The sequence below is a fragment of the Platichthys flesus genome, chromosome 8, assembly GCF_949316205.1.
Source record: "Platichthys flesus chromosome 8, fPlaFle2.1, whole genome shotgun sequence".
NCBI classification, from domain to species: Eukaryota; Metazoa; Chordata; class Actinopteri; order Pleuronectiformes; family Pleuronectidae; genus Platichthys; species Platichthys flesus.
Genome location: NC_084952.1, coordinates 14,107,392 through 14,124,219, shown reverse-complemented (window position 1 = coordinate 14,124,219; position 16,828 = coordinate 14,107,392). Strand labels below are relative to the sequence as shown.

At 43.1% G+C, this 16,828-nt stretch overlaps 1 protein-coding gene across 1 annotated transcript; it reads right to left on the bottom strand.

Moving 5' to 3' along the window:
- Positions 1-432: 432 nt before the first annotated feature.
- Positions 433-16,547, bottom strand: kdm3b (lysine (K)-specific demethylase 3B). Its single transcript, XM_062393381.1, has 25 exons — positions 16,061-16,547; positions 12,930-13,094; positions 12,145-12,258; positions 11,808-11,913; positions 10,904-11,028; positions 10,760-10,819; positions 9,916-10,617; positions 8,655-9,807; positions 8,361-8,577; positions 8,023-8,237; positions 7,766-7,918; positions 7,355-7,462; positions 7,114-7,241; positions 6,730-7,033; positions 6,377-6,630; positions 5,716-5,988; positions 5,462-5,633; positions 5,254-5,344; positions 4,156-4,286; positions 3,844-3,963; positions 3,478-3,501; positions 2,713-2,852; positions 2,267-2,443; positions 2,045-2,179; positions 433-1,389 (listed from the first exon to the last, which is right to left on the bottom strand). The coding sequence occupies exons 1-25, from the start codon at positions 16,256-16,258 to the stop codon at positions 1,309-1,311; spliced, it is 5,346 nt and encodes a 1,781-aa protein (XP_062249365.1). The 5' UTR covers positions 16,259-16,547; the 3' UTR covers positions 433-1,308.
- Between the last annotated feature and the right edge of the window lie 281 nt (positions 16,548-16,828).

Here is a 16,828-nt window from a genome sequence, read left to right as displayed (position 1 = left end):
GTGGGGAAAAAATAGGTTGGAAAAATTATAAAAAATATAAAAATTGTCTCAACCAAAAATGTCGCCACCCCCTGCAGTACCTCCGCGGACCCCCTGTTGAAGACCTCTGGTCTACATGGCCTTTTCAAGGGAGTGCAACATTCTTCTCATTTGACGCTCGCACGCACGCACAGCTCAGGCCCCAACCCTCAAGGCACTGCATGCTTCTCACCAGTTGGTGATGCACCGGACCCTTTTTTCATTAGCTTCTCAGTTGTAAATAAACGAGATGAAAATATGAACATAACAAATTTCCATGACTTCTCCAAAACATTTGGGATTTTATTTTTTCAAGCACTTTTCCAGGCTTGGAAATAAACATTTTACAATTCCATTTCTTTTCCAGGTTTTCACAACCATAGGAACCTTTAAAGATACACAAGACGCCAACAGTAATTTTTGTAACTTTTATTGTGAAAAATCAAACTGACTGCTATGATCAATATATATTGATACGATGTTAATGGCCAGTAGTTCTGTTCAGCTGCAATTGGGATTTTTTGAACAATGGTGTTGGAAATCTTCCGTTCATTCAGTCCATGGGACAAAGACAGGTGACCAAACCCATGAATCTAAAAAACTGCCCCCTCTGAAGTCCTTCTGATCATTGTCTTGTGGTGTATACAAAGAAAATACTTATTTTTCTAAAACTGAAATAAGAAAACTAAAATACAAAACTTTGGTCTGCTTCACTTCACAGGCTGCTTCCCAAATTCATTTCAGCCACAGAGGGCAGAAGCAATCAGCTGTTTAAAAACTCCAACAACGAAAAAAATCTACAAAAACAGGTTAACCTTGCTCCTATTGAAGAAAAAACATATTGACGTCATCAAAATAGGAAAGTTAGCCCAGTACTCACATTTTGTCAGTCGCTTATATAGTAGCTGAACCTCTGCTCCAAAGGCACGTCAGCTTTAACCTCCCTTATTCTCACATCATAGATATACAATGAGAACAACACACTGACTTTAAATACGAAGTTAATCAGAAAAAAAAGAAAAACAACTAGACAAGTTTGAGCGTACTGTGCAACAGCGATAAAGAACTTCTTTAATCAGAACATTGACTCACCCCTCCATGTCTAAACCCTCCCCAGATCAAATGTTCTCTTTCCGCAAAAACAAATCTTCACTGCCCAAAAAAACGCTACACTCTATATCTGTACTCTGTAGCTTGTGTATGTAGGTATGTAATGTTGTGTGTGTGCGTGTGTGTAGTGGTGTGGTCTTCAGAGGGTGGTTGTCTTGGAACAGCGTTAAGTGAGCGGAACTAAGGGCGTGCTAGTTTAGGTTCATGGGCCTTCATAGTCCCAACAGCGTCCTTCACTGCGTGATAGATGATGTTCTTCACCTGAGGAGAATGACAGAAGAGTCTGTTAAAATTATGACAGACGGGAGAGCAGTCTCCTGCTTCAGAACATCAATAACACACACTCAGGCTGGGGACTGACTTCAATCTTTTAATATGAATGTAAACACAATACAGTGTTTGCCTTAAGACAACAACGTTAAATACCTTATTATCTGCAAATCAGTTTCTTATTTAAAAGGAACTATATGTTACGTTCAGAAGAACCTTGTTATAAATGTCAGTTAAGGTCAGTCGGAGGTATGCATACTGGAAATGGTCTGGTTGCTTATATTGGTTGAACAAAACCAAACTTCTATGTAATCCCTGCACGTGAAACCAGCAGATTATTTAAGGTGACCACAGATTAGGATGTCAGGAGAGTTTCAGGGTGCTGTGAAGATGATCTCCACAGCGAGGTTAATACGTCACTTCCTGCCTATGTATGCTGCACTCGGCTGCTCCACCTCTCGCCTGACTAATGTAGAGGATTTGATGCTATTGTAAACACGTCTGTGCAGAAAACCTCCGGCTGTGTTGTGCATGTGTGAAAGACAGACTACGGGTAAACTCCATAGCCAATTCTCTGGATTTCCCATGGAGGTCATGTCTGAAAATGGCTCGACACTGAAATGACATGTAAGAAAAGCAGACCGACCTGTAGCTTGTCTTCGTGGTTTGTATGAGTAGTGGACAGGTGTCTGAACTCCTGGGTCAGTCTGAAACAATGCCTCACATGCTCAGGAGAAACAAAGTCCTCAGCCACCTTGATACAGCTGTACAAGTTGTGCACCTGGGAGGGAAGAGCAGAGAATGTAAAATATGTTGATCATGGACCGTGAATCAAGCATCAAGAAGTTATTGTTGCTGTCATACTGACCTGGTGTGGTGCTCCAGCAGGAATGAATACAGCATCTCCCAAGAACTGTACAATGGCCCAGCCCTGGACACCATATTCTTCATAGAGTCTGCGGCGCAGGACCTGGTCCAGGTACCAGCTCTGGTCGTGAATGGGGTCATGGTCTGGGGGGTTTTCTTGACCCTGCTCCTCTCCCACCTGACACAGATATAGATTCAAACGTCATTATGCAGGTGATCCATGCGAACCACTTAGCTATTTTGGTTGATGGAAAGCAGCTGATCTCTCAGATTTCTGTTTGTGCATTGTAGTGGATATGTGTTGAAATGATGGCGTAGGTAATGCACTGTTCTTATGCTGTTTTTAAAGAATGCTGGGTCTGAGGTTAAGATATTTCACATGTTCAGCCAGTGTCAGTGCAGATTGAGAGATGAGACGCTGGCGCGTAAAGACGAGTGGCTGCTGACCTTTCGGAGCAGTTCTCTGATCTTTTCAGCGTCTTTGGCAGCGTAGATGTGCCAGAGAGCTCCAGGTTTCTCTTTGGCCTCGTACACCCTCCGCTTCGTCATTTCATCCACATCGCCCTCCTCGATGGTGGTCATGACCTCTGTAGGACAAAACATAAACAACAACGCACACATAAAGGGGAGCAAAGGGGCCATTGGCAGTGTCTCTTGATGACAGGGTGGGGTTGGTGTACAACAACAGCATGCCTATGGTCAGACTCTGTGTTACTGTAATGAGAGAGGGGAAGCCTGCAAGGAAATGCATATGCCAATACTTAATGCCCTTCGTTCAAAATTCTTAACCCACAGTGTTGGGACAAGAGCACAGATGACCCAAAGCTGGCAGGAACTGAAGATACTGCTGTAACTATGAGATCCTGTGGGATCTGTGTTGATTCTAAGAATTCACATTACTGCACTAACCGAACCTGACAGCTACACACATTTTACTCCATCCCTGCAATTAAGTTAGAAAAAAGAGTAGATCGCCAAAGGCAAACAATAGAAGTTCCAATGGCAACTGAGGTGTAAAAAAAGTAAGTATTTAAATAAAAATAGAGGATGGGATGAAGAATAAAGCCACAATAGAAACTAACAGATGGGTCCCAGTGCTTTGGCCCCTACTTTACAGACAGTAACATAAGGATAGGGTGGAGGAGATTAGATGGGGAGTTAGTCAAGAAGAAGGGCATGCTGGTGAAGTGATACAATTGAAAGTCTACAGACCTTTGTGTCCAGACAGATCTGCCTCTGTGAATGAGAAATATTTGCCACAATGTAAATGAGTGAGACAGACTGGAGGGTGAACTCAGGGTCCTATCCAAGCCAATCAAGCCTGGAGCAACTAAAACAGTACAAGCATGATGGAAAATAGCTCTGATAAGGTTCTGCATGATTGTTTGTGGGAGATGAGATGGACCAAGGTGGAATGAGTGCGATCCAATTTGTTTTCCTTTTATATTATAGTTTATTATACAGAATGTGTTTGGTATTAGAAATTCAATCAAATCATTTGCATTTATTATTGTAAAAAAATGTCTCTCGAATGAAAAAAAAAAAGTAGTGTTTGTGATCACATTTGTGTTTACTGACCGTGCTCCTGGTCTGCATCGACTTGAGGGATGCCAACATACACCATGACGTTGACAGCATCAGATACATCCAGATGAAGGTTAGTGGTTCCCACCTTTCTGTCTTCACTGGAGATTAAGCCTGGGGGACAGGGAGGGAGGGAGGGAGGGAGGGAGGGAGAGAGGGAGAGAGGGAGAGAGGGAGAGAGAGAGAGAGAGAGAGAGAGAGAGAGAGAGAGAGAGAGAGAGAGAGAGAGAGAGAGAGAGAGAGAGATGAAGACAAAAAGTGTATACAATGGAGGGAAGGGGAGAAAAATTCAGCCAAGCTTCTTACCATAGGCATTGTACATCTTAGGCCCGAGGTCAGGACGCACAAAAAAGTTGGGCAGACGGGCAGCAAGGTTTAGACGACCATCTCTCTTTGTGTACTCAGGCAAGGGGAGGTTATCCATCAGATCATCGAACCTGGGAAAAGTATGAGGAATGAATCGAATAAATGACCTTACAACTAAGCCCTGTGAAACAAACTGTGATTAGTAAATAGGGGCTATGCAGATTAAAATTTGACTGAAGTAGGATTCACAAATTAGTTCAAAGAATCCTGAAGCTAACCTCAGTTGTAATGTCCTTGAGAATGTTTGAGATAACGCATACAAAAAAACATTTTTGGGGAAGATAAAAAAAAAAAAAAAAGAGAGTAAGATGAACAAACTATGACAAGATAATGCAACCATGCAATTGAAGGCACCAAAAGAGACAAATCATCAAATCACCAGGATACTACAAAAATGGCACATGAAAAATGACAAATTCCAATTCCTACTTTATTGTCTGAGTTGTGCATGTACCATCCATTCAATTTATAACCTAATATAATAAACATTATTCTATATGATTATCATGTTGCACATTTGTAAATAAATCCTTCTGGTAGGGCTGGGTGATATGGAAAAAAATCTTATCTCATCAAGGTAAACTAGATTAGTGGTATTACCTCTTTGTGGGAACATGCTTTTGACACAATTTGCAGTGCACGCTACTCTTTTACATTTCCTGTCATCATTTTCTCTTTTATCTCGCTCCTACTCCTGACGTTCTGGTGTGCACGGCGGTAGTAGCTCAAACATTAGCAGGTGTGCTGCTGCCGGCTGCTACTCCTACGCTCTGTGCGTCAACCTAACCTGATGTGGTTGTGACTCTATTCCACCCACATGATTGATTCCATGCTCTGCTATTCTCATTATTATTGGCTGTTCGTATTGTCTGTCAAAAAATGCTGGAACGAGTTTAATCAACATTTTAACGATCATGTCTTATATTTCTATCGAGGACAGGTTATTTTGCAATAATTATCTTTATCGTTTTATCGCCCAGTTCTACCTTCTGGGGAGGATGACATATTATACAAACAACATATTTCTGGTTTCCTAACCTTGTGCGCATCATGTCCCTGAAGTCTTCACCTGGAGGCCAGTCCTTTAACTTCAATACCATGGGTTGGCCGTCAGTATCTTGCAGTCTCTCTACATTCACAAAAAAAGAACATTAGTTATATAAATGACACCAGAGAGAAATGGGCATTAAATACAGTCAAAGGGGGATCAAGTCAAACATTTTTTTACAATTTATTGGGGACTCACTTTTGATGACCTGGAAACCATCCCAGAAGTCTCGCACCTTCACATCAGAGATGATGGCACAATTTCTACAGTTGACCAAGTCTACATCCTGGTCTCCAAACTCCTCACTGAAGGCTTCAGGTCGCCACAAATTAGACTTCAGACGTTTATGTATCCCTGACACCAACACAGGCTGGACACATCGGTGAAGAGTTTAGACAGCAGACAGAGCAACACAAATCAACACACCATCATCCTTATCGTGTCATTCTTACTTGTCCCTGCTTCCAGCACTCTCTGAAGATCTTCCAGTTGTTGCCGTTGCTGGGATCTTGTAGGCAGAGGAGTCGTCCATCACAGAGCCAGGAGTGCGAGGTATGTGGTTCTAAAACACTAAGGCCCATTACACCATCTTTGCGGCCCCCCAAAGTAGAAAGCTCGCCACCTTCAGAGGCCCCAGTGCGACGGCCTTCTGCTTTCTTGGTCTCTACAACCGAGGCAATGATGTGATCGAGGAAGTTCGGGAGGCTGCTCTTCAGCTTATCACTCTAAGAGACACAAGAGGGGCTTTTGTTACTCAGTCGTGTACTTGTATTTACACTTGAGTAATATAAAGTTAAGGTAGAACTATTTTTCCTGTTTTTCATCCTGGCATTTTCAAATTAAACGATTTGGTTAATTACAACCCCAGTCGATGGCAATAACACAAATTATAATCTGTTCAACTATAAATATGTGTTTTTCCACAGTCGTGATATTATAAATAGTAACAACTTTACGTAATATTTCTGAAAGACGTTATACAGTGGCTTGAAAAGGACTACAGCATTAGGAATGTGAGATTTCACAGTAAATAAAATAGAGCAAAAATATAAGATAAACATAAATATTGTTAGGGGTTAAAGACTACACAGAATAATAAGTTTATCTACTTACGCCTGCTGTGCTAAAGACTGAGGGGAATGGTACGCCACTCTCTCCAGGACCCTGGGGGAGTTTTCCTGGTCCAGAGTTGAGCAGATCCCGTAGACTGGACCCCTCAGGCTTGGACTGGGTCATGCTTGAGCCCAGTAACAGGCTGTTAAATAGCTTAGGGCTAGAAGCAGATGGCTTTGACAGGGCACTGAGTGAGTCAAAACCAAAGGGAGGCCGGCTGTCTCGACTCATCATGGCCCGAAGTGAACCAGATTCTGGAAGGAAATGATGATGCAACCTCAACTTTAATAAAGATTTACATTTTTTGAGGTGCTCAAATTACACTGACTCTTTATGGCCTCTTTCCTACTTACCCTTGGTGTCATCCTTGGCTTTCTGTGTGGCCAAGTCTGCCAGCCAGTGCAGAGCAGAGCTGTTGCCCTCTCCCAATGAGCGTGACTCCTTGGCAGAGGACTGGGCGAGGTTACAGGGGGAGGACGTACCACTGGTGGAGTTACTAGTACTGCCCACAACTTCCCCACCCCCACTGTCTGATGGTGCTGCTGTTGGTGTAGGTTCTGTTTTGATGGCTGACGCTTCTCCCTCTGATTTTGGTGTGTTGCCAAAACCAGAAGCTGCAGCTATAAGGCTGCTGCTGCCGCCACCACTCGTTGTAGACTGCAGAGACAAGCATAACTAAATGTTAACGCCTTCTTCATGGAGATAGAAAAATGTTTTGAATTAAAAAAAAACATTACCTGCGAAATCCCATTGGGAGCAAAAGGGCGCACAAGAGGCTTGGTGTGTCGACTGGTACATGGACAATTGGCCTTAATACCCCACTTGCCTCTTGCTGAATGCACCATGTCTCCTATGTTGTATAGAGCTAAAAGAGACAGACAATTAAATCAATCATTGCAGCTCTTATTGTACTGATACAAGATCATATTAAATATTTGATGCTCTGAATTTATGATTCCTTCATAGAGTAAATGTTACCTGTCCCAGGTATAATCTGCGTAGGCATGAGGTTCTGTGGCTCATGAGGTTGACCTTTAGCACATTTCAACCAAGAGAAAACCTCGTCCTCTGAAACGTCATCCACATCTAGAAGGAGAAAAAATCTATTTGATACTTGCGCCAACACATTTGTTCACGCCTTCATAAGAAGCACAAATGCAGATGATGAGTTCCAGTAAGGGAGCTGTGAATTGACAAATATAACACTCAAGTTTTTTTTTGTGATACAGCTGGAAATAATGTTTAGAAAAAAGTTCAACAGCACGGTTTGCTTTTGAAAATGGACAAACGGGAAAATCCTGGAGACTTTGTTGTCCTCTCTGTTAATTTAAAACTGGAATAATGTAGTGAACACGATAAAGATCCCTAAATGTCACTGTTTAAACTCACCCTCCCTTGGCCTGTTCCTGCGGAGCCGATAGCAGTCCAGACAAACTCCAAAGCCACACTTGCGGCATACCCAGTGGATGTTAAAGAGGGTCGTCTCACACACATCACACATTTCTCTGACGCCTCTCACAGCACGTTTCCATGCCACTTTCTCTGAAGGACAGGAATAAAAAAACAATATAAACCGATCTGAAAGGTTGACTGTTAAGATGAAGAGATTGAAAGTGAAGAAAAAGAGCAGATGCCTATATACTTACGGTGAGGTTCCACCATCATCATGGCCTCCTTTTCAGACATGACCAACTGACAGAACTGGTCTCCCACATTGGCCAGGATGTACTTGGATGTATCAAGGTCCAGCCCCTCTTGAACAGCTGGTGCAGGTAGCCACAAACTCATAGCCATGGAATCGCTTTGCTGAGGACTCAGAAAGCCTTCCACGCGCAGCACACCTTTACGAGTGAAAGCCAACCTGGTCAAAGATTTAAAAAAGAAAAGTTGATTCAGTAATCAAAAGATTCTGGGGGAAATTATAACATCGTTTATTCCCCAAACTTGCCATCATGACACTCAGTGTCTCAAAAAGACTACACACCTTCTGAAGTGGAAGAAACGACAGGCTACATTTGGGTCATCATCATCATCGGTATCTTCATCCGTATTCCGATATTTACGGTAGCGCTCCAGGCGGCACTCACGGCATTTGTGCAAGTGAGGAGCTACATTGATGCAGGAACCATCCTGGAGAAAGGACTCACCGGACTGCTTCAGGCGACGCACCTTGCTCTGGTCTTTTAACACAGACTGGCCCACTGAAGGACACAACTTAGTGTTAGTTCAGAATCTGAGTTTGTACCAAAGGATTACAAAACATACTCAAGACTCTTACCTTTGAACGGCTTGTTACGTGGACGGCCCTTAGTAGCCCCCTGGACTTTAGTTTTCTGCAACATGGCCCCATCCTTAATGGGGAGTGGTGGGACTTGGCCTTTCTCTGGGCCCTCCTCATTCTCACTCAGGTCTGACAGGTCACTGTTGCTGCTGGAGTCAGAGTCACGTTTGGATGCTTGGCCTCTTTCCTCCAGGGTAAATTTCTGGGACTGGCTCTTGTCAAAGGACACAGGCTCTTCTTCCATTCCACCAGGGATGCTTCCAAACATGCGGCAGCCTGAGGTGGATGATGGCATCTCCGCAGCCTCTTGCTCCTCCTTGGTCAAAGCCCCTTCACTCTGTGACTTCTGAGACAAGACTGGCGCTTGAGTGGAGGAAGAGCTGGGTGAAGCAGCTGCCGAGAGTGATTGGAAAGAGGAAGACAGAATCCCCTTAGGCGGCTCTGCCATAGTGAACAAGTTCGGCTTGCTGTCCGAGGTAGGACCCAGGGTCTGTGGCTCAGCCCCACTGAGTCCAGCAAACGGTATGTGGGATGTTTTGTCCCCATATGCCAGGAATGGATTAGTGGGCTCTTTGGAGGCTTGCAGAAAAAGGTTCTGGTGGCTATCTGAAGAAGTAAAACTGGATTCCATGCCTAAACCCCCCATGGAAGTTCCATTATTACTGCTCTTCTTAGAAGCACTTTGGGCTCCTGGGGCTGCTGTCTGACCACCAATACTTATACTGGAGCCTCTTCCTCCTGATGACGGTTTGTTGAGTACACCATTTCCTGTTGGATGGGTGTCAGGCACTTTCGGCTGATTGGGCTTTTTCAGTCCTTCGGTGGAAGTTGCAGGCTTGAAAAGGCTTGGGGGCTCTTTACTCAGGCTCTCCGACACTGTGGTGAAGTAATTGGTGTCCTTGGATTGGGTCTGACCAGCAGTTAGGCTTGGGCCAGAATTCTGGGTCATGCACTGGAAAAACAAGTTTTGCTCTGGCTGGGTTTGAGTATCATTCTTTGCACCACCAAAGCCAAAACCAAAAGGTCTGGAAGTGTCCTGGGAGGTTGTGGTAGGGGTCGGAGCTCCATTGGTCTGAGAGGTAGCATCTCCAAATACAGGAGCAGCTGGAGCAGCCTGGGGCAAACGAAAACCCAAGGCAGTTTTCGACCCCTAAGAAACAAAACAATATGGTTGAGTTAATTGATATTAATTACAGAAATAAGACTATAATGAACATCAAATAATGGTGCTGACAGTACTGATCATTGTTTGTCTTACCTCAGTCTGGCTTCCCCAGGCAGGAGCTTTAGAACTAAAACCAACAGCGGCAGAAAGTGCCACACTAGGGCCACTGTCATGTGACCAAGAAATCGTGACAGGCCCCGGGGAAACAAGAGCAGCCGTTTTGGAAAAGGGCGACTGGGAAGCATCCTCTCGGTCTGGCTGGGGGGTCGGGGAGGCCTTGGGGGCAGGGGCACCAGGGACCAGGCTTGGCATCTGACCCAAAGAAGGGAAAGATGTGGTGGAGAAGGGAGAGGGGGCTGGTTTGAGAGGGGGAGGAGTGGGGGTGTGGGAAACAGGGGTTGTGGAGTCTGCTACCACTTGTGTGGTGAGTGAGCGCCCGTTTTCTTTGACGTGGGCTGGATATCGAGGAGGGGTAGCATTTGATTGGTCCATCTCGGGTGAGGATATAGTATTGGGAGATGACACCCTGCCCTGAGCGAAGGTTCCATCTGAAGAGCTCCCGTTTTTGGTTGTGCTACTGACTCTTTCACCGGAGTCTCCAACCCAGATCCCCATCCCTTCCGCGGGGGGTTTGATGGAATCGACACAGTTTTGTGCGTTAGCTCCCGCGTCTCCCGCTCCTTTAAAACGTTTCAAGTTTAAGTCATCCTCGCCTTCAGAAGGAGTCCTACGTCTACGTCCACTATCACCCTTTATTGTTTCACTGTCCTTCCTTCGCCGACCGTTCTTTCCAAGCTAAAAAGGGAAAAACATTATAAGAAGAAATTCATTTTCATAAATACATTTTTAAACAATTTAAGCAGATAACACAAACAATTGAAACAAAATATAAATGAGTGTAGACAGTTAAGTCTGACTTATAATATGACAATCTTACCTCCCCCTCTGCCAGCATCACATGGATCACACGAGGATCTACAATTTGATTCTCTTTTCCCTATGGCAAAATAGGTTTTATTTTAGTGGCATTCTCTCACACAGTAACCCAACTGTGCTCACTCAAAACATACGAGTCCTTTACCTTATCCAAGGTAATCTCCATAATGTGTGAAATAGGGTCGTGCTGTGAGACCAGTCCTGATGCCCAGCACTCCTCAAACTCTGGCTGGTACACAAGAACCCTGCGTCCTTGAATAGTGTACGAACCTGATCAACAGTGACAAAGGTACAAGTTACATTCAAACTTAATCAGATGGTACATTAGATGATATTTTAATTAGGGGTGATTAGTTTTGCTCAACTAGTATAACCACCAATAGCTTAGCAACATAATGTCTACCCACTTTGACACCTACTGCAACAGGCTGCTTTTGGATGTGCAACCATGTCACGTGTTTCAGTTATGGATAAGTGATACATTTTTAAAAAGTGAAAAGATGTTTATTTAGACAATTTCACTTATTTAAACTGGGTTGTCAAGATTTTAATTTGTTTAAAGAGTTAAACTACTGAAAATGGATAAATATCAGTTATTTAAGATCATAATCTGTGTCATTTACACTGTGTTTTAAGCCAAAAGTCCAGACCAGAAGTAGCAATGGTAATGTGTGCCCTCGGGCGAGAGTCGAGCTGCAGTGTGTGTGGTGTTCCCGGTGGGTGCGTGTGAACGCAGCTCCAGAGGAGGATATCAGAGGAAATTTAGACTCGAAAATGGTGTAAATAATACAGCTTCGGGTGGATTTGAATGTAGGGGCTTAGGGACACTTGAATGACACCACAGGAACAGTGTGGAGCCACATCGTGTTTTTTCCTGTTTTTCTTTTTTTTTTTTATTGAAGAATCGATCACCAGTAAAATCAATTGTACTGTATTTGGCTACAACTCGGTTTACCCCTAAGTATTTTTCTGTCCCCTTAAGACAAGCCACTGAAGATAGGAACAAAGGTAGAAAATGAAAACAACACTTGTTGAATGTGGTGTCTTACCCTTCCTGAAGATTTCCTGCAGTTCAAAGTCAGTGCGCCAGCTTGAGATGGCAGCCTGCAGCGAAGGCTGCTCTAACAGCAAAGGGTGTCTTATGTCTTTATCAACCTGTACAAGGACACAGTACACACTGTCCTGACAAAGTGCTCACAACACAGCAATAATCTGGAGCAAAAACTTCTCACTAGAGTACAGTTTTATCATGTCAAGAGTTATATCAAATGTTCAGTATAAATATTGTTTGACTAATAAAAAACGTTTTATTAAATTTTTGGTGACTCAATGAGCTGGTTTAAAACTACTGAAAGTTAAAACAAGTACTAAGAGAAACATACACACCTCAAACCTCTGGATTGTTTTGTTATCAGGGAGGAACTCAAAATTCTTGTTTCCAAAATACTCCACAGGAACCAAAGAACCTAAACCCACTTTATCCACAAGTGAGCGGAAGACCTGAGGAAAAAGACAACACCAATAAATTCTCTGAGCATGAAGAAAAATACAAAACTGGCTGAACATTTGTTTTAATCACAAGCGCAATATCTGTTAAAAAAAAATCGCTTAAAGTGATATTCAGGGCTAACACCAAATATCTGTTTTGAATTCAGTTATCTTTTACTTCTACTCATAATACCAATGTTAATACATTAACTGACTTTAAACATTAAGTGAACCATTGTGAGCTCCGTCTCGGTTGGACGGCCTGGAAAGTGAAAGGTGTCTTTCACCAACATCGGAGTCTGGCATAAACAAAATTTCATATTGAAACAAATTTCAATGACCTGGAAATTCAAACTTGTGAATTCAATTCACAGACACATCAGCAGTTCTTTAGATATTTTCCCCCAGTTATAAATATAATCCAGAACACAATCAAATATCAGATTGTTTATGCCGTGCTTTATGGCTCTATGTTCACGTTACATATCTAACCTGCCCTAACCTCTTCTTTTATTTATTGTTTGTCAGAGGGATGTTACAGTTGCCTTCGACTGCTCTCCATCAGCTAGTTGGAGTGATTGGACAGCAGTGGTTGGTATTGTTCTCCCGCACCACTTCCACAAGTGGTACACACTTTTTTGCATAAAGCAGACATTCTAGCACCTATCCAACAGTTTACTCACCAGAGCAGGCCAGGCAGTGGATGATGCTGGGGCTCCAGTAGTCCCGGTGCAGTCGCTCCGATTGGCCCAAACGACAGAGTCTTCTACCAACACACCTTTCACCCCTTCATCATACACCTGCACCCAGGAGCACCGCTGTGAAGCGTTCTCAAACTCCACAAATACCTATTGAGAAACACAGAGAGCAGAGTGTAAACATTAGGACTTTCATTGACAACTGCTTTACTGGAATTCACATTCAAGTAACTCAAGCGTATTAAATCATTTAAAAATGCACGATTTCTATGTAAACTTTTCATGCAAATGCTGCTTCTAACAGCATGAAGCACTCTGTATTGTCAAATTGTAAGTTTATACATGTTACTAGTACAATACAATCAAACAACCTATTCTTTTGCAAATTTGTTACAAATCAAACTTCAGAGTGGTCCGTCCAATAAAAGAGCTACATGTGACAGACCAACACACATTAAAAGGCCCGCTGGTAGGATTACAAGGAAGGAGTACCTGCCAATCATTAGTTATTGTGATGCTTTTGTTTAAAGAATAAATAGCAGAAAATGGCCAACAATTAACAAAAGCCAACATTCAAATCATGGCGTCAAACACATGAATAACTTTGTTGCTGACTTGGGGCAATACAGAGATATGTAAACTGCCATAGTAAATGTATTCTTTACTACGATAATATACTACATGCCTATACTTGGGACTTCTATGTAGTCGTGAATGGAAATGTCTCAGTTGGAGGTGTCTTTGTCTTTTATAATTACATTTTTTCATAATCATTTATCCAGTGGGCATGAATACCAGTTACACTATAAACTCTACAATGTTATTGGAAGATGCTTTTTATGTTTATAACCTTTTCTGTGACCAAAAAACAAACAATAAAACTGCACCAATTACCATTTATGAGCAGACTGAACAATAAACTAATTCGCCAATGTTTCCAAATACAATGAGATCCACATGGTAAACTTCACTTCATTCCTCCTCTCATATACAGTGTGACATTTGTACCACTGACTTTCTCACATAATCTGAAGACACCATGACACCTCCCACTTGTCGATGATGTCAAATTGATTGTATCACTTTGTCTTTCAGTGAAGTAAAACACCACAGACACTTCAGAGGAGTTTGACAGCAGCTGTTCAATGTGAACGTGAGACAAGCTGTGAGAAACAGACCGGGATGCTATCAGTGTGCCTGACTCACATGGTCGCTCGCTGCTTCTGGGCAAATCAGGGTTGAGTCCAGGTGGAACATTTCATGGAATGTTATTGATTAACACAACTGATGTAACTAACTAGCCAATTACCCACCTGCCTAGATTCAAAAGGAAAGGGGAAAAGGAGCTGTGGAGTGACTCAGAGAGAGAATAATGTGTGTTGTATGTATGTATATTGATATTTATATATACCCCTTGATCAGGAAACATGAATTATTAGTTTAGAATTGGGTCAAAATGTCAAAAAATGCGAACTTAACTGGAGTGAAAACAAGAAAATGTCTAGAATCACCCCTTAGTCCGGATCCAAGCCAAAATTTAATTGGTTATTTCTTGGCTAATGTTTCAAGTCTCGTGGAAATCTGTTCAGTAGTTTTTACATAATCCTGCTGCAAAAATAGACAAACAAACTATCTGGGGCATACACAAACTGGGTCTTAAGTAGTAGCGATAATTCACATATTTCTTTGGTATATTTAAACTACAACTATGGTATCGGTGTGCCAGAAGATGGAAATAAACAGGGTAAACCAGAAGGGCATTCAGAGAGAGTACATCTCCATCAAGGCTGCTTGGCCAAAGCATTACATACACATTTGTTGCCATGAGCAACATGTGCCATGTACGCAGATTTTCCCTCCCAATTATTTACCAGTCTCTTGATAAACCACTTAATCTACACTTCCAATAACCCGGAATGAGTCATGATGACTCTATATGCGACGTAAAAACAGAAAAAGAAACTTAAAAGAGTCTGTGAAATGTCTTGGTGTTGTTATGTTTGTGATTATGAAAATTGTTTTGAGAGTAGAAGAAAAATATGGGATCGCACTTGTCTTTGACTCCATTTGTAACTGCACCTTCACATCTTAGAATCAAGGACCTCGGTATGACTGTACCCTTGTCAGGACTCAAAATGTTAGCAGGACCTAAGAACCAATTTGTCTAACATAACAGACATGTTCAATCCTCTGCCGATTATTGTATATATCACTGACGGATCATCAACAAATATCATTTTTGTTGAAGGCTAAACAGAAGACCACTCTTGGTTTAGGTGAAAGTCAGATGTGCACCTTCCTGCTTCTGAAGTTGGATAGTTTTGCTCGATTTTAACAAAGTTTTTTTTCTTCTGCAAAGGGTCAAAGGACCATCAGTGTTATATTGTCGTTGCATTAAACACATGTAATTATATAAATGTAAGTCATGTATGAATCTAGTATGTTCGTTATATTTGAATTTATCTAGTAACCTGGATTTTAGCTAGTCAGGGACAGCTTATATATAGGTCACCCACCGCCCCATTTTAGGCAAATCTTACTGCACACCAATCTACACAAAGCTTGAATGAGAGTAAAATGTTTGATTAATTAAAGTTTGTGTTGAATTGGAAAGTTTGGAGTTAGTCTGAACATCTAAAGATCTGGACCAGAAAGTTAAGTCGAACAAATTCCCAGTTTACATTCATATGGACGTTAGCGGCCTTTAACTCGACTGACAAGCTAACGCTGATCTTCGCAGCTGCTTCACACAAATCTATTATAATTTGGCGATGATTAAATGTCCTCTAACATGTGTGGAGCTCAGCATTTATCGCTACGGTGCGAAGATTCGTGTTGCTGGAGCGGAATGTCATTGGTCCAAAAGCTAGAGCGCTAACAAAGCCAAGGCCACAAAATCCCCGGCCTCGAGTTTAGCTTCGCCTCGCTGCCTGCGACTTGTAGCTAGCTGATATATGTGCGAGCTAACGTTACGAGTCGACCAACCTACTGAAAGTGCCTGTGAAAATGGAGCTTAAGGCGGCAGGAAACATACTTAATGGCTAACACACGGTTTTAATATATATTAGCGAGTATTTCACCATGAACTGCGGCATCGTTTGTATGTAAACACTGACCGTGAGTCCTGCAGCTGCGCTTGTTGTTGTGTTCGCCTCCGCGTCGTTAACCTCCGGGGCGGCCAGGCCGATAACGCTCACCGCCCGCACCGTCCCCCGGAGCCAGGCAGCCTGCCCCGGCTCGGATCCATTCGCAGGCGTGCCGTCATTGAGGAGCAAGAGCAGACGCTTCCCTATCAGTTCGAGGGAGTCCCCCATGGTTTGCTCGCAAGCTAACTACCCTCCGTGAGCTGCCGTCCAACAGTGGAACTTCTCCGCCCGGGATGGGAACTCAAGAGCGGAACGAAATTAGCAGAAAACGACGGCGACTTTCTAACCGACGTTAGCGCGAGAGAGAGGTCGTCTCACACGGTGCATCCGCGAGCACGAAGCGGCGGACCGAGTCACGCCAGGAGCTCAGGTAGTCGAGATGTTATTGTCCTCCGTGCTAACGCAACTCTCCTGTTCTGTCCGCCATTGAGCCCTGCAACAATCAAACGCACTCCTCGTCGACAGGCAGCACTGCGGAGGCACACAGCGAGAGAATGCGCGGCGACAGCGACCTCTAGTGACGGGCCCGAGCAGCGCAACACAAACCACCGTGGGACGCTTTGTTTTGTGTTTTTTTTCCCTGCAGGATTTTGCGCAGCAGAGGCGGACCTCCTCGTCTCAGGGACGAAAAGTTCATCCCCGTCCATGAAATACGACATTCTTTCATTTCAAGTCAAACCTGCACTTTTCTAGGTAGATATCACAATTGATGTAGTTGTTATTAAGATCAGAACAGAG